This window comes from Aulonocara stuartgranti (genome assembly GCF_965226115.1).
Source record: "Aulonocara stuartgranti genome assembly, chromosome: 23".
NCBI lineage: Eukaryota > Metazoa > Chordata > Actinopteri > Cichliformes > Cichlidae > Aulonocara > Aulonocara stuartgranti.
In genome coordinates this window covers 5,652,506-5,672,150 of record NC_138958.1, presented here as the reverse complement: position 1 = coordinate 5,672,150, position 19,645 = coordinate 5,652,506, and the positions used below count along the sequence as shown (strand labels likewise).

The 19,645-nt window shown below is 40.3% G+C and overlaps 1 protein-coding gene and 1 long non-coding RNA gene across 2 annotated transcripts; one reads left to right on the top strand and one right to left on the bottom strand.

Annotated features, from left to right (window-relative positions):
* The first annotated feature begins 401 nt into the window (after positions 1-401).
* On the top strand, positions 402-19,591 carry cilp2 (cartilage intermediate layer protein 2). The gene is made up of 10 exons (XM_082525191.1): positions 402-741; positions 7,027-7,104; positions 8,480-8,749; positions 8,920-9,102; positions 9,655-9,810; positions 9,910-10,227; positions 10,639-10,747; positions 11,407-11,564; positions 13,518-15,946; positions 16,038-19,591. The coding sequence occupies exons 1-9, from the start codon at positions 678-680 to the stop codon at positions 15,923-15,925; spliced, it is 3,744 nt and encodes a 1,247-aa protein (XP_082381317.1). The 5' UTR covers positions 402-677; the 3' UTR covers positions 15,926-15,946; positions 16,038-19,591.
* LOC309701155 lies at positions 4,465-5,963 on the bottom strand. The gene is made up of 3 exons (XR_014274889.1): positions 5,698-5,963; positions 5,549-5,616; positions 4,465-5,461 (listed from the first exon to the last, which is right to left on the bottom strand). It is a non-coding gene; the product is annotated as an uncharacterized lncRNA (long non-coding RNA).
* Positions 19,592-19,645: the final 54 nt, after the last annotated feature.

Genomic DNA, 19,645 nt, shown 5'->3' with positions numbered 1-19,645 from the left:
TATTTTAAATGCCTTTTAAAAAAAGCAAGAGAAAAAATAAAAATAGATTTTTCAATCATCCGGAATTAAAGTTCTAAAATTCTTTGCTTGACAAGACACACGTAGAAACTAGAATAGAGATTTAAAGATGGAAACACACACGTGAAGCCACACACCTGTTGTGTTGCTAAATATGTATTCGCTGGTGCAATAGGGTGGAGGGGGGTTACAAATCAATGTAACTCTTGAGTTAAACAAATGCAAGTAATGCTTTAAATAAGCCACAAATAGTGAAAAAAAAAGCTAAGAAGAACAGGAAAGCACCCTTTTACTTTCAGTAACCACAGGCACATGTACACATTTGCCTTCTCTTTCCGTGCGTGTGTGTGTGCTCCTTCCCCTCTCTTCCCCCACCATACCCTTACCTTTTTTTGGACCATGATACGGGGGACCCAGATGTTGCATTTCACTGGCCAATGGTGAGAAGAGAGGGGCTGGATTGGTGTGCAGTCCCGATGCCCCTTCTTTTAAAAACGGCTGAGCTCCTGTCTCCAGCTCAGCAACTCAACTCACACGAAGGAGCAGAGGCAAGAGTTTGTCCAAACAACAGCCTCAGTCACACCTGAGGACCTGAAGTAGCTACGCTCAGCTGAGAGCTGAATTAGTTTGTATCGATGCTGTAGAGAATCGCCAGCACAATGTTGGGATTAAATAAAGTGGCGCTGCTGCTGTCTTTCCTGGCCTCGGTGGCTCTGAGCCAAGGTAGGTGAAGATTGATGATTGAACTGCTAATATATTATTATCATGTCAGAATGACACAATCCCAAGAAATTGTTGTAACTACAGATTTGCCAACAAAATGATGCTCGTGAAACTGCAAATGTTGAAAATGAACCTTGAGCAATTTTCAGTTTTCATTTCATAATCACACAAGAAAGAGGGCCAGTTTATGAGTATTAACACATGTGCCGCACAACTGACAGTAACTGTAGAGTTTCCCAAGTTGACGGCATTTCCCTAAGGATGTCAGAGCGGGATGTTGAAAGAATTTAGACAAATGTCTGAAGATGAGCTCATATGATAAGAGTAGTGCATGATTAGTGTCCGTGTACTTGGATTACTTACATTGTTGGGACATTAATCTGTGTTCAAAGTCAGCCTACTCCCTTCTGGGGATGTGAAGTCATAAAGTCCGTATTGTAAATCACAAAATGTTGTGAAAGAAGATGTGGTTTGAGGTTGGGTTTAGGAAAGTAGAAATACTTTTTACGGGGATAATAAGTCTCTGGCAATGTAAAACTAAGTCAAAGTAACATCCTTTGAAGCGATGGAAACGTGCGATAAGACTGCCTTATTACCTCTTTATCTTGAAATCTCGAATCTAAAGCCATATGCATGTTTCTCCTGCACTTTTAATAACACAAAGGAGTTGGATGGAGATGGAGTGGGATGTTAAGGAGAAGAGGTCGTGAAAACTGTCCCTGCAGTCTCGTTTAATCACAAAACAACAACAATTTCACAGTAGCCGCCACTATCAGCAAACGGAAGGCCTGCTTTATGAAAATTGTGTCCAGCTTTTATTACTTGACCAAGATCCAGTTTGAAATTATAGCTTTTTTTGCACTATTTTTCTAATGTAGCTCCCGGTTTTTAATGCTGGTTAAGTGTTGGTTATCTGCAGACATTAGCACAACACAGTTTCTTCCAGATGAGATTAGAAGTTCTTCCCAGCAAACTTCACTCTTATCGTCCACTGAAAGTTTGCCATTCTTCCTGAATGACACCAGTAGCAGCACTTTTTCCAGAGCTGTCACTTTCTGTTCGCCTTACAGCTGCTTCACATTAGGTTTTTCTCTCTTTTTTCCAAAGTGAAGGAGCTGGCAGTTCATAAAAGCAAATGAGTGTGAATACACCTTAATAGTCTCCATGTCTTGTTGGGCTCTGAAGCCTCTGAACTGTAAATGTCTTTGTGCCATTCACTGATGAGTATATATAAAAAGATTAGAGACCAGTGAAAGTGTATGTATAAATGGTGATTCATGCTGACTCTGATTGAACAGAACACTCCAACCTTAAAAGTTTAACGCCTCATGCCACGCTCCTTTAGCAGTACATCCACATCTTGCAGTAAGGTGGTGCATTTTTGTCCTTATTTCACCCTCTAACATTGGGAGCAGTCCCTAAAGATATAAACGCAGTCACCTTGGAAACAAGGTGCAATAATCACAAACCCAGTGGCCCACTTTTCCACCTGCTTGGTTTGTGCTCGGCTTAATGACAAAATGGAATAAAAAGAGGAATAGGAGAACAGGTAAAATTACTTTACTGCCTTCTTTTTTTTCCACCGTCACACTGGCCAGCATTTCACTCTTTCCTTTTCACTTTTGATGACCAGTTCAGCCCTCATAACTGCATTCAATCCACTGCTAAAGTAACGACTGCGTGTCTCCATCTGTCCGCTCGTCTTCATCTGCTCGCCTTTTGTTTCTAATCTGTCTCCCTCAGGTATTTCCCCACAAATACTTTCCCCACCTTTCTCCCTTCTATCTCTCCCTCAATCACACTCCCTCCTCCAAACATTCTCTCCTTGCCTTGTTTCTCAGTCACCCTCTCCACACACCTTAGAGCTTAGAGGTTTACAAGCTGTTTTTCTATTTAAAGTTGGCAGCTGCTGCTGAATGCCCAACTTAGAGGGGAAAACAGTGGTATTACCACCTTTGGGTCTAAATCTTTCTCTTCTCTTCTCTTCTCTTCTCTTCTCTTCTCTTCTCTTCTCTTCTCTTCTCTTCTCTTCTCTGCATAATTTTCAGGCAAAGCCAAAATAGTTGGTGAGTAGCTGGAGGGCTGTTAGTCAGACGGAGGGGTAGTTCTCCAGATGCTGACCACTGTCTGCTATAAAGCACAGAGCTGTCTGGCCAGCTGACTTTAATGACTGACGCAGAGATTACATAGGATCAAACGAAAAGGCGCAAACTCCCATTAGTGACATGCTGCAAGCCACAATCACATCTTTCATTGCTTTTCTTTTCTACTCATGTGTACAGACACAAGAAGAGATGCCAAGAAATTATTTGTTGCAGGAGTAATCAGCTGCTTTACATTTTCAGCTTCTGGCTCAGTACCTGTGCACAGGTGGGGAAGTTCAACCTCCAGATATTTTTTCTTGAGAAATTCAACACTGACTAACGTTTTTTAATAGTATCAAGGAAACAATGCGGTGTTCCACAAATATCCTCCTTTAAATACACAAATCATCTGTTATACTTTTGTAAATTCTTAAATCATGTGGTTGGTTTCCACCATTAGTTAATGTCACGGACAAAACTGCTGATTTTAAGGAGCTACAGATGTTTATAAGTTTTGAGAGCCTTTTGGGAAGAAGAAGAAACTTTGGGGTAAAGAGAGAGAGAGATAGGCACTGAGAGAAAGAGCAGACTTTTCTGAAACCACACACACCTCAGTTAAGGAGCTAGCCAAACGCATAAACAACTTCCAGATGACATGGCAAACGGATCATCACATACACAGGCCCCCACACACAATGCATACACAGTTCATGGATGGAATGCCTCTGTTATTAACAGAGGACTCCTGTGGCAGCTGTCACACACACTCCTGAGCCCGAGCACGAGCGACATCAACAAATAAAGCATAACCCCATTCTTTGAGCGAGCTGTGCTTTGTCTAGTAGGTTATGTAACACGAGGAAGGAAGCTGGTGTTTTCACATCTTTTCCTTCTTGTAGGGATCTGGAATATTATAAATAAACAGGATCCAGACCTTTTACTTAGCCTCATCTGTCTGCCAGCCTGCATCTGGCACAACCATACCTCCCTAATATGAGTGAAATCGTGTTGGGTGAAACTTCATAAGGTCCTCCATTTTCTCCACAGTTCCACTCTTCAGCAGCTTTTTTATTAGATTTTGGCTAAGGTAGAAATTTCTCACTCAGAAAGTGAAGGAGAGCAAGGCTGTCCTTCACAAAGGCACCAGGGCTTAGTGGATTTGCCTTTGTGCAGCCAGGCTGTAAGTGAACCAGCTGTATTTCAGAATGAACCACTGTGACGTAAATCATTGAACCCAAAGCTAGTTCTCTAAAATAAGACTTGCAGTTGTCACAACAGACCTATGGTGGATAAAGAGGACAATGAATGCAGCGGTGGATGAAAAGTAATCCAGTAGCTATGTTTCAGACATATAAGTGACATTGCTTGGTATTCAGGAACTTACCATGTTGCTATATGTGGAAAAGGATGCAGATCTCTTCGAACGCACCAGTGCAGCTATCTTGTTACCTTGTCCAAGGTTTGTCCAAGGTTTATGATGGTGAGCATGGCTAAAACTGCTGGCACTTGAATGTAAACATATTTCATTTTGAAATGACTAACGTAGTTGTTTCTAACAGGACAGCCTCACGTTTCCACCAAACTGCATCTATTTCCTAAACTTAACCATGCGATCTAAACAAAGCTAAACCACAACATGTCACGTCATAAAAGAAGTTTATTGTTCAGCGGTGATTTGACAAGCGCCAAATGGGCCGTTAAATCAGAAAATCAGAAGCAACATACACAACGTTTGGGTTGTGTAACAGCAGCTGCAAAAAGTCAAAGCGTAAAGACATTTCTGTTCACAAAAAAACCCCAAACCCATGAACAAGGTATAGTGCACCAGTCAGTCCCTTTAGGGTGTATTTTCCTAAAGCTTAAAAAGGAAATAATAAGTTCTAACTTTGGTCCCGTTGGCTTGAAAAACATGTGTTACTTGCCTCTTGATGAGGTAAATTCGCTCACATACCAGCCGCATGAAGCAGTGCCCCCATAAAATCCCCTAGCATTTAAAATTCATAATGTGTTAACATGTCCCTCAGAAGCACAATAAGCTTTGAGTGCGCTGTGGGAGCCAAGCCACTTCATCCCAGCCATTACTAAGGTCACTACCCCAACATTTGCCTTCTTCTGTAGCTAATCTGGGTTTCCTCTGTCTGCTTTCTAAAACCATTAGTCACCCTATAATCCACAGAATTGTTTGTCATTTCATTTTCATCATTATCAGACATCTTGAAATGATAATCCTGCGGTTCTGCTGTGAATTCCCTTTGCTCTGGTGTGAAAAGGAACGAAAAATGTTATGTAACAGGAGCCGAAATAGTGTTTTGGAACTTCTTGGAAATAACATGCGCTTCAGGATGGGGAGCATTATTAATTAGCCACAGGAGTTTTAATTCATTTTTAATAAAAGAAAGAAAAGGCTTCTTTGTGCACACAGACACACATAAAAAATGAACAAAAAAAAATCCCCTCTTGCCCCTGCGGGCGGTCTATCCTTCAAGCTCGGGTCCTGTACCAGAGGCCTGGGAGCTTGAGGGTCCTGCGCAGTATCTTAGTTGTTCCCAGGACTTCTGGACAGAGATCTCTGATGTTGTTTCTGGGATGTGTTGATGATTTGTGAACATCATTGTCACTGAGAAAAACTGCTTTACCTGCTCGGGAGACAAAAAAAAATTTTGAAAAAACTATTTGAACTGATTTACTAAACTAAATCTGCAGGAAGAGCCACATCTGCTCACCAGATCAGTGTGAAAGCATTTGCTTCTGTTTATAAGTCATTCCAGGGTATCAGAGAGACAAAGCTGATCTGGAAAAATATCAATGGTTTTTAAAGCCAAGGGCATAAAAAAATCAACAACCATGAAGGTCAGCTGACTGTCTACGTTACCTTAAAATGTGAAGTTGATGTTTGTCCTGCTGAACTGTTATCCTTCTTTTGGTAAATCTATCAAAAGCCATCAGGGCTTGAAAATAAATGTGCTGGCATGAAACGAAAGACTTGAAGTGAGCTGTAAAACCAGCGGGGACTGGGATCGATACCGGTCTCTGTGCTGGGCGTCTCTGCTCGTAAACTCAGCAGCGTCTCTCCCACAGTTCTAAGCACTTGCACATATTACACACGCACACTAAAGTGACATAAGCCACTTTTTGTTTCTGTCACAGACTGACATTTATTTTTTCCGCATGGCCACATTTCACATTTCTTCCCAGAGTTTCTAGCGAAAGGAGAAATGTCAAGCAAACAACTGACGCTTTTCAAAACATAAAAAAAATTGTGCTGCAGGAAAATGAATCATTGCACATCAAAGCATCCGTGAAAATGTACGGTGCATGCTTAATAAATCAAAGGGAAAAAAATTACATGAATGCCAGCTTTAATATCGTTCTTTTTCTAAAAGGTTAGTATTTGCTTACTTCTTACATCTACTGCTGTGTGTATGAACACACGCGCTTAAAAGAAGATGATGTAAGACTTATTTAGTGATGTAGGCATGCAGTTTGTGTTCAATACATATTTTGCAGTCATATGTCCTTCAAATAAAACCAATTTGCATGAAATTGCTGCATGTGTTTGAGTAAGAGAAAGAGGTGAACAGAAAGCTTCTGCACAGAATATCAGATGACTCTGCAGGTTCAGATTTTCTCAACTGAAGGTTCATTAACATCCTCAACAGTAGGTGCTTATTGATGGATCAAGAGGAGAAGGGAGGACAGAGGAGGGCAAGAAGGACTGAAGAATAAGAAGATGCATGACAAAGATTTCTGGGGGAGATTAGAGAGGGATTAGAGAGTGCCGCTGCTGAAGAGCAGCTATGATAAAAGAGAAGACAGAGAGGAGTGAAAGGGGAAATATAGGAAAAAAGAAAAGTGATGGATAGATGAAAGCTTACATCTGAGAGAAAGAAAAGGGAATAAATCTTCAGTTTGTTGTTATTTAAGCAGAAAGTCTCCTTGCCTCGAAGAAAGAGCAAAACGTGCACGTGTCCATACAAAATTGGAGTAAATCTCAGCAGCTGTTCAAAACGCACACACATTGAAAACTTGATTTTATCAATAGTGTAGTTTAAGCAAGCACAAGTATAGATATTTTCAAAAAGGTAACACACTCTCATCTCCAACACATGACTTCTAGAATTTCTTTTCTTTCTTCTTAAAGTTTCTCAAGGACAAAAAGTGTAAGCTCGGTCTATAACCAGCTGTTTTCTTGTGTACGCAGAATCACTGAGAACTGAGAGTCATTCAGACAAGAGACGGAGAGTGGCCTTCAACATGTACGCTGACTCACAGACAACAGGTACCGGCGGGAGATTGAGAGCTAATTCTTTGGCAGACATTTTCAAACCGCCAGAGTTTAAATATCAGCTGAAAGCAAAAGTGCAGGCAGATCCTGGCCAGTATTATAAAACTATCAGTACGCTCGTTATTGCTATTTGACTTGCTGATTTAGCAGCCTTACTAATGGCTGTGACTAAAACTTTAAAGACTCAAGGTAAATCCTTTAGCGCCCAATAAAGATGTTACCTCAGAGATTTTACTCCTTTGCAGACTCGTAACTCAGAAAACTTTAAACTCCAAGGCATGAGGCCGAGACATAATTTTAGACGCAGTGTGTTTTGTCTTTGTATGGTGTCCATTGCTTTTAAGAACACATCTGCTTGGAAATAATAGAAAAAAGATGGTCCTTTTAACTTTGTCTAAGTCATCCAGCGATGCTGTCTAGACATCCTTGGCTACAGTAGTAATAATAGTTAATTACAAAAATACTTAATTACAGATACTTTATTCAATGGAATAATAGAAGCAAATAAAGACAGGGCTCAAGTCTGGACCCAAAGCTAAATAAAAATCACTTCGTGCACCATAATAATTCCTGTTTGTTCCACTAAAGGCCTGTTGTTATGGAAACTGTGTTTCTGATCAGTGAAGTAAAACAAAGAGTGGGAGTTTTTAAAACTATAATTGCTTATGTGGATGAGGTTATCTTGCAGCTCATATCACAGTTTTTTCAGCAGTTATTAAGAACAGATAGAGGTGTAACACTAAAAGACATTTCTGTACAAAAGATGTATGACTAATCTGCTTTCTAATCATTCACTGTTAGCATAGCTGGGAGGATCGTTTGCCTCAGTCAGCTTTCCGTGATGTGAACAGCTTTAAACCACAACATTAATACAATTAGGAGCATTTCAATAAACAACATTTTTTTTTAACTATACAGAAACAGCTGTCTGTAACACATAATCAATTCTTGGTGGACATTATTGTTTGGGAGTAAAGCAGTGCTTTACTTTAAAAGGAAAACAATCTATCACATGAGGCTAATCGGTTCCTTTTATTTGTAATTCCTCATGTTTCTCAGTAGGAAATTGTTCAGGTTTCAGAACATGCCACAGATGGAAAATTAAACAGAATGCCTCATGACTCAAGCCAGGGGGCATGGAAAGATCCTCAACAATACAAAGCTCCCTGGAGTATATGAAGTCAGTTTCAGATGATAGTTGCAGACCCCTGAAAGCTTGTAACCCATCCCTGCTGTTCAAGTCTTTCTTAATTCTTAACAGTCTCCCCCCATGTAAAACTAGCTCCAACCTCCACACCACAATTATTAGTTTTTTCTAATGTTCTATCTTTGTGGTTTTCATCCACGTCTTCCCTTCATGCGCCTCCAGGCGTGACTGAATGGACATCTTGGTTCAACATTGACCATCCTGGGGGAAATGGAGACTATGAGCGCCTGGAGGCAATTCGTTTCTATTACAGAGAGAGAGTTTGTGCACGGCCTACAGCCATGGAGGCTCGTACTACAGACTGGGTGGCAGCGGCAGAAACTGGGGAAGTGGTTCATTCAAGTCTGGAGAAGGGATTCTGGTGCATCAACAAGGAACAGCCACATGGTCGCGTTTGTTCTAACTACCATGTTCGCTTCCAGTGCCCCCCAGGTAGAGCCGATTACAGCAGCCCAGGGCTGTGGAAGCTTTTTCTTCACAGAAATGAATATTTAGCCAAAACACTACAAAAACTAAACAAATATTAAACATTGTAAACATTGGTGCATAGCTACATCTTTCAAGATTAGAATGTCCCTCTGTCCGCTGTAATATGTTTTTAGTGCAGAGCTATTGGACTGAATGGAGTGAGTGGGGCCCCTGTTCAACCACAGTTTGTAATGACGTGGGTGTCCAAGTCCGCCGAAGGAAATGTGTGAGCGCACAGCTCATGCCTCTGCTGTTGGTGCCAGCATGTCAGGGGCACCATTCAGAGAGAAGAGAGTGCACCACCCCACCATGTACAGGTAACAGCCAAATATCAATCACCACCAAATTTCGGACAGGACCCTAAGCTAGTGTAGAGAATATGGTCTTTGAACTACACATAAACTATTTTAATCAACAAAGTGATTCATAATGTCCCTTTTTATTGGTGAATTCCCCAAAACATTCCTTTTAAACCATTCAGTACACTGTAAAAAAAATTCAGTAGAAAAACGGAAAATGTCCTGGTAATTTTCTGCCAGTACATTTTCTGATTTTTTTACGGAAGTTTGACGGACTTTTCTGTAAATGATAAAACGGAAAATTCTGTAGATTTATAGTATACTCTCTGTACCATTTACGGACATTTCCTTCAGCTATAAAATGGAAAATTCCATTTATTCACAGTATATTTTCTGTATCATTAATTTATGTTTTCCATTAATAGCAACAGTCTTATTGATTGAAGCTGTTTCAGTAAAGTTCTAAATGCAGCTAAATCCTTTAGAAATCCTATAGTCAGCACAAGGGAGTTAACAATCCATTTGATAGAATGATTCACTGAAACTCCCTTCCGTTGTGTCTTTTTGTAGCTAAATGGAGTCCATGGGGTCCCTGGGGGTCATGTTCAGTGACCTGTGGTGGAGGTCGCAGGATTAGGAGAAGGACTTGCGTAAGGACTTCAGCGACAGTGCAGTGTGTGGGACGGCCTGTTGAAATCCAGAAATGTGGAAAGACTCCATGCCCAGGTATGCAAAGCCACACTGCATTTAGCTGTAGTGAGGCATTTCTTTACTTTGGTGTCTTGATCAGTATCTGCTAACATCTCAACGCTTTCTTTACAAAAGCCAAATGCCAGTATGTGTGCACTGAAGGCCATCCCAGTGAAGACTGCAGTCACTGCGTGTGCAAAGGCCACATCCTACATGGTGATATCCACAGTGTGACCGGTGTCCCTGTGGCAGGAGCCTTTGTGTCACTAGCCAGCCATCCCAAGGTCATCCGTGCCCGTACAGATGCTATGGGTCACTTTAAGCTCCTAGGAATCTGCTCTTCCAGCCCAACTTTAATCACCATCAGGAAGGAGAAGTTTGCCCCTATCACTGTGTCCACTTCCAGTAACACCACAGGCATGTCCTGGGTCCGGGCTATTCTTAGATCAGCTGGTAAGTGCAGATAAATGAAAGAAAAGTGATTACATATTTTGGGTTGTTCTTAAAATAGGTATTATTACAAGACTAGCATTATTATTATTCCACATAGTCTACAGATCCTTCAATCATATTCTCAGACGACTGAAAACAGGAAATTGACAGCTCTACAACATAAACAGTTTGGACTATTGTGAGACTTTACATAGCTTTGAGCAGTGACTTGGTTGCATGGAAACCAAATAAAAATAGACTTGAGCTGCTTTCGAAAAGGCAATTCCCTCAACAATCATTTTTCACAAGCTCAGAGACCGACGGGCGAATAAAGTGTAATATTTGAATTTTATGAGCTCTCTATGACCTGCGGCACCATTCACAACAATCAGAGTAAAGTCTTGATGATTTGCTCCTTTCTGCTTTCCACAGAAAAGCCGTACATTGTGAAGCACCCAGAGGATAAAGTGCGTTACGAGGGAGGACGGGTGCTGTTGTGCTGCAAGGCAGCAGGATCACCAACACCTGACAAATACTACTGGTGAGATGAACATCATTGTTGGCACACTCTCATAGAATAACACTCAAAAAATAGCTACAGTCCTTCCTACACTTATGAAATGTATAGTTTTTAAGTTACAGGTTATAAAACTAAAACATAAGCTCTATAAGCTAAAGTCATCTGATAAATCTTCCTATGAAAGTCATTGTACAGTCATTGTTAGCATAAATCATCAAAATAAGTATAACTGGTGGCATATTTGCTAACATTTTAGATATAATTTTAAATATAATTGCTTAGCTGATTAAAGTTCAATAAACATTCCACAATGGTAAATGGCCTGCATTTGTATAGCACTTTACTCAGTCCCTAAGGACCTGAAAGCGCTTCACACTACATTCAGTCATTCACCCATTCACACACACATTCACACACTGGCAATGGCAAGCTACATTGTAGCCACAGCTGCACTGGGGCGCACTGACAGAGGCGAGGCTGCTGGCGCCACCGGGCCCTCTGACCACCACCAGTAGGCAAACATGGGGTTAGTATCTTGCCCAAGGATATTTGGCATGCAGCCAGGAGGCAGCCTGGGATCGAACCACCGACCTTCTGATTAGTGGCTGACAATAATGTAAAAAAGTAAAGTGAAGAACAAATCACTCTCTCTGTTTCTTTCTTTGTGTCTGTTTATCAAGGTATCACAATGGGACTCTGCTGGACAGGAAGGTATACAAGTATGAAGAGGAGCTTGTACTGCGAGATCTGAAGCCAGAGCAGTCGGGACAGTATTACTGTAAAGCCAGCAGCCCTGCAGGAAGCATCAAGTCCTCCCCCGCCTTCCTTACTGTAATTGGTATGTGTAGCACCAAACAAGAATGGCAGAAACAAAGAAACCACTTCCTCTGCCAGAGCTAATGCCCCATTTAGTTTTTTGTAAGTGAAGACGCTGATCTGGATTGGCACCAATAAGATTTTTCCCTTGCCCATGCACCACCTCCGCACCAAGTTTATGAAATGCAGACTAGTAGTATGTATGTAGTCCTGCTAAGAGAATGACAGATGTGTGACCCTTGGAAAAAGTTATATAGTGTATTTACATGTACTGCATGCAAAGCACTGAATACCAGTGTTTTTTCTGTTTCAAGGTTGTTCTTTAAGTAAAAATAGTAAAGTTCTAGTAAAATGTAATTAATCTTCATCAGACTGAGAAGAAATAATTTGCTATGATGATAGAAAGCGGCACACAGGGATTATTGCTCAGGATGGCTACCACCCGAGTGCATTTGACAATGACGTATTTAGTCAATGTCTTGTACTGGTTCAAGTATAACCACTGACAAAAAGCAAACAACCGCAACTCTACTGTATAAAGAGCAGCTGCCTCAGAGATTGAATACACAGTTAAAGAGGAATGTCAGTGCTGAGCTCAAACCAAGTCATCCATGAGCCATGTCTACGCATTAAGAGGAATCAAACAAAACCACAGTGGCTTACAACTGAAAGAGAGGAGAAAGTCAGTTAATAAACTATCTTTCATTAAAAAAAAAAAACCAACATGGGAAAATGAAAAATATCAGTCTTACGATCTGGCAGAGCCTGGAGGAATAGATTTTTATTGTGTTTACATTGGTTGAAACTACAGCTTTCTAAACAGGGATTCTTTATTGTGTGAGAGGGCTCTGGACACTGTAAAACCTCAAACCCAATTTTTCCAGAACACCCAGTGTTGAGATGAAACCCAAGATTGTCAATAAATTATGTTTCTTTTCTCTCTCAGACTCAGACAAGTATGTCTTTCCACATCCATGTGGGAGAACCCCACATACACAGCTTATATTCTCCAGGTGCTTGTTAGTTAAGACACAGATTAACAAACAGGCTTTTCATGGAACAGTGCTAAAGCAATCAATTCTAGGCAACAGACAAATCCCTGTACTCCAAAAGTCATTATGGCTGGAGAGACTTTATGTGTGCAGAACAACACCTGCACCTCAGAGCGGGATGATAAACATGCCTTCATCCCAATAGTTTCTTTTCCCCTTACACATAATGCAGAAGTTTAATTTGAATAACACAATATGTTTACAGCTGTTCAGGAGGTTATATGTTTTATAATTCATGATCAAAGGAAACTTGCAAAACAATACAGCAATCTACAAATCAAACTGCTTCATGTGTTTGCAGTTATTGACTTATGTGGGAGATGGTGAGCTTGACAGGGATACTTAACTACAAACAGCCATGATATCCTGCATACTAATTATGCTGCCAGTGGGTTGTTGAACAATTGGTCGTTCCTTCCAGTTCCCAATTGGATGGTTGGTGAAGAAACCTTTTCTTAAGCTTGAAGTCTAATTACCATTTTATGCATATTTCACAATCCAACTTGGCCACTTAAATGCACTTTCAGGTCATGCAGACCTTGGACGTTTGTGTGTACTGTGTTTTTAATGTGAGCATCCATGTGTGAAAAATAAAGGTATAAATATTTTTATACATTCCACCAGCAAGTTCTAACTATTCTCTATACCTGTTCCACATTATGCTTATAAATCAATATGCAATTACCCTCAAACCAGCAATTTTATTTTAATGCTAGATTGTATATTTGACAAACTTTCAAGAGCAGATACAGCAAAGCAAATAGAACATGAACTGCCCTGTTTTTAATATGTTAACTCTGCATTTACTTCCGAAACACCATCAAAGTCACATTACACAGCAGTCAACTTAAAATTTATGGCAATATTTCTTTCATGATGATGAAAGAACAAAAGCTTAATGTCATTTATTGTCTATTTCACAGACAAAGGAGCACCAGCATGCAATTCTACCCCTGAAACACATCTCATCAGGCTACCTACAGACTGTGTTCAACCCGGGACTGACTCCAAGTACTACAATGCTGGCCGCTGTCCTCACAACAAATGTGCTGGTTCCCTAGATTTTGATATGGGCTGCAGAGATGGAGCTGGATTCTGTTGTGGTGTTAAAAATATGGAAAGCAGAATTATTGACTGTGGTAGCTACAGCCTCCCCATCCGTGCTGTGATACAGTGCGGTTGTCAGAAGTGTGTGCAGCCAACTGTGCTGGTTCGAGGTCGAGTAGTCACAGCTGACAATAATGAGCCTCTGCGTTTTGGGCACATCTACATTGGTAAAGAGAGAGTGGGTACCACTGGATACCAAGGAGGCTTCACATTAAGAATCACCCCTGACACACAGAGATTAGTTGTAAATTTTGTTGATCCTAGTCAAAAGTTTATTGACACGCCCAAGGTGTTCATCTTTGACAAGAAAAGTGGATCTATTTACCACGATGTGAAAGTGATGAGAAAACAAACACCAATTGATATCAATGCAGGAGAGACCAATTTTATTAGCCTTGGAGAAATTAAAGATGAAGACCCCATAGGGCAGTTGGTTATTCCTCCTAATTCTTTTCATAAGGACAATGGAGAAATCTACGAAGGAACTGTCAAAGCCAGTGTCACATTCATTGACCCAAGAAACATCACTACTGCAGCAGCTGCCCCTGGCGACCTTAACTTTGTGGATGATGAAGGTGACATGCTTCCTTTAAGGACCTATGGCATGTTTTCTGTAGACTTCAGAGATGACTCCAACAAGGAGGTACTTGGAGCTGGCGCAGTCCAAGTCCTCCTTGACACACAGCACGTCAAAATGCAAGAACATATTCCCCAGATGAAACTGTGGTCTTTAAATCCCGACACAGGAGTCTGGGAAGAGGAGAGCGACTTTTCTTACAGCACAACAACTACTGGTGGTCATGGAAGGAGCAAGCGCGAGGAGCGCACATTCCTCATAGGCAACATGGAAATCAGAGAACGCAGACTTTTCAATTTAGACGTACCTGAAAATAGACGCTGCTATGTCAAAGTTCGTGCCTACATGAGTGACAAGTTCCTACCTACTGAACAGCTGGAGGGTATCGTGATTAGCTTGATAAACTTGGAGCCCAAGCCTGGTTATTCTTCTAATCCCAGGGCATGGGGCCGCTTTGACAGTGTCATAACAGGACCTAATGGGGCCTGTTTACCAGCTTTCTGTGATGCCCAGAAGCCTGATGCTTACACAGCTTATGTCACAGCAATGCTGGGTGGGGAGGAACTAGAGGCAGCTCCTTCCTCCCCAAAGATGAATCCAAACATCATTGGAGTCTCTCAGCCCTATCTAGATAAAATAGACTACCAGCGTTCAGACCATGATGATCCAGCATTAAAGAAAACTGCCTTCAAAATCAATTTGGCAAAGCCTAACCAAAACAATTTTGATGAGACCAATGGGCCAATATATCCATATCAGAATTTAATAGCTTGTGAAAATGCCCCTGTTGATGCTAATCATTTCAGGTTTTTTAGAGTAGAAAAGGACAAGTATGAATACAACGTTGTTCCCTTTGAGGAGAATGATTTGACAACCTGGACAGGAGATTACCTGTCCTGGTGGCCTAACCCCCAAGAGTTTAGAGCATGCTTCATCAAGATCAAAATTCTTGGACAGAAAGAAGTCATGGTCAGGTCAAGGAATCTGGGAGGAACACACCGAGAGACAAAGGGCCAGCTTTATGGAATTAGAGACATTCGCAGCACTCGGGATATGCGAGAGTCCAATACCTCAGCAGCATGTGTAGAGTTCAAATGCAGTGGCATGTTATTTGACCAAGCTGAGGTGGACCGGTCCCTCATATCAATCCTTCCACAAGGTAACTGCCGCAGGATCAACACCAACAACCTCCTACAAGAGTATCTCATTAAACATCCACCAGTGGCTCAAAACAATGAGTCTCATGCTTTCACCATGTTAGCACCCGTTGACCCTTTGGGACACAACTATGGTATCTACACAGTCACAGACCAGAACCCTAGAGTGGCCAAAGAGATCGCTATTGGGCGCTGCTTCGATGGCACCTCAGATGGTTTCTCCAGAGAGATGAAGTCAGACTCTGGAGTTGCACTTACCTTCAGTTGTCCAGAGAGGAAAATCAACAGGGAAAGCCTTTTCCAGCGTCTGCAGACCAACCCAGGTCAAACTTTGTCTCAGATGGCGAGGGACATGAGAGAGTTAGATGGTCTGCAGATGAGGAGATCATCCACCCAGGTAGTTGCTTATCCTTCAGAGCAACGGGGTAGGACCCAGAATCGCAGAGTCACCTCAACCACCAGAAGAAGAGTATCTACACGCATTCAGTAATGCCAACAGAAGTGATAAAAAGTAGGTTGAAATAATATAATTTGATCAGTGTTTACACTAGCAATCACATCAAAATGATATATCTATAATAATCTTTTCTTTATATTGTTAGGTCTTCAGTTGAGAGTCATATGATGGCATCAAGTTCAGAAGATTGTCTGTCTGCTGATGAGTGTGAATCCCTCCTTTACTATGAAAATCACAAACCCGAGACAGACATCAATTTAGAAAACTCATTAGGTCTGACGTTTATTCGAAGAATTTGGTATATTAATTTCTCCCATCCACGGTAAAAGACAGGTATCATTTGTTTTTATGTAACTTGGTGACCAGCTTTTATTGACTTTGCTCTCATTTTATGAATGAATACACTAAATTGAGGGTTGAAATTGGAACTTTTATAGAGCTAATTTGTGGCATTCCACTTCCATAGTGGGTGTTTTTGCTGACATATCTTGATGCTTGACCCAAAACCAGAAATTTAAAAACTATAAATACTATGGTAGACCCCAAACACTTGGTAATTGGCCATAGCTTTCCACTGAACTCATGCTTTTCCTCAAGATCAGAGAGAAACCAACGTGAGGTCCTTGTTGTCTGAAGCAGACACTGAGCCCTTATTATACAAACTCAGAAACTCTCCATGAAGTGGAGGAACATGCAAAAGAGACAGTGGGGTGAAGCATGCCACCCAGTGAACAGAGAATCTTTTCAGCCATGCTTCTCAGTGTTTTTCATTAGTGTACCATATTGCCAACTGTGATTCAGACAGACGTTCTTCCACACTTACTTAAAATGTGGAAGACTGAGGCTGTCGTCATGACAAGCAAGGACCTTACTCTAGACTGGCGCTTCAAAATAACGATAATTGTTTTTGGAAGCATGACATGATTTCCTTCCCCCCCTCTGCACATTCCACATTAGAACATCACCAAACAAAGTGTTACTTATAATAATCTATTCCTCAATACTTTCATTCTCAGCAAGAAGCTCTTTCAGGGTCTAAATGAACTTTGTTTTTGTTCTAGGGCAAAGTGTTTATGAGCTGCCTTTATATCTTGAAGTGCAATAAATATCATTAAACTTGAGAATGAATAAAATTCAGCATGTTTCAAACTATAACAGTTCATGAAAAGTGCTGCTGGTGAATTAAATAAGTTTTTCATGTTGCATGTTGTGTGGCTAAGGTATTTGTACCTTGCACAAGAATCTTGTTGTTGATTTAGTTGTGTGATTTTCAGCCAATAACTGAAGTTGTGTTGTGCAACTCTTTGACTCTCTGAGTCACTGTTTTTTTTTTTTTCATTCTTTGTAGCATGAATCTGCTGACTTTACAATAATCTTTTTGGCTTCAGTTTGCAATCTTGTTAGTAGGACAAAAAAACTCCATTGTCATTTCTTAATTAACAAAACATGATTTCTTAAGCATGAGAATTCAGAAGAAACACAACTTGTGTTTACAAGTCAGGTTTTTATTAAGCTGTGTAAAAGTATGAGTAGCAATACAAATAAATGTAGACTATAACGCCATATGGATATGGAAATAGACACATGAATTGAGTTTTTGGCTACTTTAACTGAACTAAGTAATAGGCATGGAGTTTACTCAGTGATTAAATCTATTGTTTATCTGCAGTATGGGGTTTTGCAGACCCATGGGAGAAACCCTTCGAGCTGAACTAATCCCAAAATGAATAAGGTGCACTATGGACCTTGGAGAAACCAGAAGAGGCTGACAAGTAAATATAAGCCTGCTGCTAATTAGAAAATAAATTACATATTCTCTTGAGAACTGTAAAAACAGTTTGACTTTCACAAACAACCAAATTGAACTTAAGCAATCAGCAATAAATTGGGCACAAGAGTATTATGGACACATATTTCCTTTGAAATTGCTACCGAGCTCTCTGCACATTTAACATTTGAAGATGTCTTTTTTTTCTCAGTTCATTTGTGCTGTTATATTTTTAGTCCTGATGTGCAACAGATTTATCATTTAATATGCTGTAAATGGTATCATTTCAAACTTATAAATCTTTCTATGTGGAGCACATAACAGCACTCCAAACATAGATCTATAGCTTGGCAGCCTGTGCAAACTTCAGAATTATCATTGACCTCTCTAATCACAGGCCTGTGGGCTGTGTGTGAACGAACAGTTCAGATGTCCAGTTGGAAACAAACATGTCCCAGCAGCAGATACAGCTTCCACCCCGTAAGAAAGATGATGATTGAATCCAGGTGTAGGAAGAGATAAGTCCTATAAAATGCAATAGTTTGTGAGGTCAGCTGAAGGGGCCAAACAGATGTAGAGCAACTAAAGGAAATGTTAGACCAAAGACATCAGAAAAAAGAGAAGCAAGATTATCTAGTGATGGGTTTAATCATTTCAGGGTACGGTTTGAAAAAGAAAAAAGGGAAGGGAAAATATTAGTGGTCTTTGGCCTCATAGCCCATCACTTACAGAATCTTGAGCTTTGAAAGTGGTTGCACATGGAAGAATGCAGATTTTCTTCAGGGAATGCTTTGACAGGAGAATTGGCTTATTCATGAGAAGAAGTTATCAGGAGAGCTTGAAGGACAAGGTAACAATAATAGCCTGAGTAAACCATTATGTAAGGCTTTGCATGGAAAAATAAGCTGTGCTCTCCAAACAGCCACTTTGTCTTTAGGGAACTTCAAAGGAGATTAAAGAACCTCTGCAATGTTTGGTTTAATCGCTCAAGAAAAAGTTTCCAGATACTTTAAAATCAAATAAAGACAGTTTGAGCCTGAAACCAACAGATAAAAGAAGATGAAAATATTCCTTTTTTAATTAAAAGAAACTGTTTATCTTGACTCGTTGGCAGTAGTAGTGGCAAACCTTTTACTTTATTTAGTGTCAGAATCATGAATATGATTTATGTATTTGTGTTTTAAACTTCTAAATAAATTGTTTGACATTTGGAGTTAGCTGGGTACTGGCTGTATTTTTTTAATGAACCCACTGATGTAAGGGTATCATCACTATTCTCATCTCCAAACTCTGGCAAGGAGGAGAATGAGCGTTTTTCCCAAAACGGGGAACTAATGTCTAAAGCATACTATTGGTATAGTTACAGCTTTGCAGAATTCTTGAATGGTAGAAAATTGGATATTTTCAAGTGTATTTCAATCCATCTGGCAAAATTTGAGGTTTTTTGTGGCAACTGATATTCGAAAAAAAAAAAAGAATCTAAGGAGTGGATTTCTATTCAAAATACTTGACCTGAGTTTGCCTCTGTTCTGCAGAAAAGCACAAGTCTCTGAATCCACCAGAAACCATCCACAATTTATCAGAAACTTAAGCGTAAACAGACATATCCATTTTCTCTTCTGTATAGTCCAGCAGGGTCTCAGGGAGATCATAATTTATTCACAAGACGGTCAGCCTTACACCTTTCCACCGCTTTCTGGAGGACATGGAGAGAGTTGCATACTTGCCACTGCACCCCAGGAAGAAATCCTGAGTAGTAAAAGAATTACATAAATCAGCTCTTGATAATAGTCTGTAATGCTAACTATTGCATGGAGATGCTGAATGCTTTGTTTCTCTCTGAATTAGGTCTTTATGTGTAAATTGTGTATTGTATTAAATTTGGTATAAATGTACGAACGAACAAGTGTAAATAAATGATTTTGTGTAAACATTTTGTTTGATGTTGTCCTCTGAACTGTGTATAAGTTTAACAAATGAACAGT

Bases quoted from the DNA above. Each gene is read 5' to 3' on its own strand.
- cilp2 (XM_082525191.1), top strand. From the start codon at position 678: ATGTTGGGATTAAATAAAGTGGCGCTGCTGCTGTCTTTCCTGGCCTCG. The intron at 742-7,026 runs GTAGGTGAAGAT...TTGTGTACGCAG, and splicing joins CTCGGTGGCTCTGAGCCAAG to AATCACTGAGAACTGAGAGT. The intron at 7,105-8,479 runs GTACCGGCGGGA...ATGCGCCTCCAG, and splicing joins CGCTGACTCACAGACAACAG to GCGTGACTGAATGGACATCT.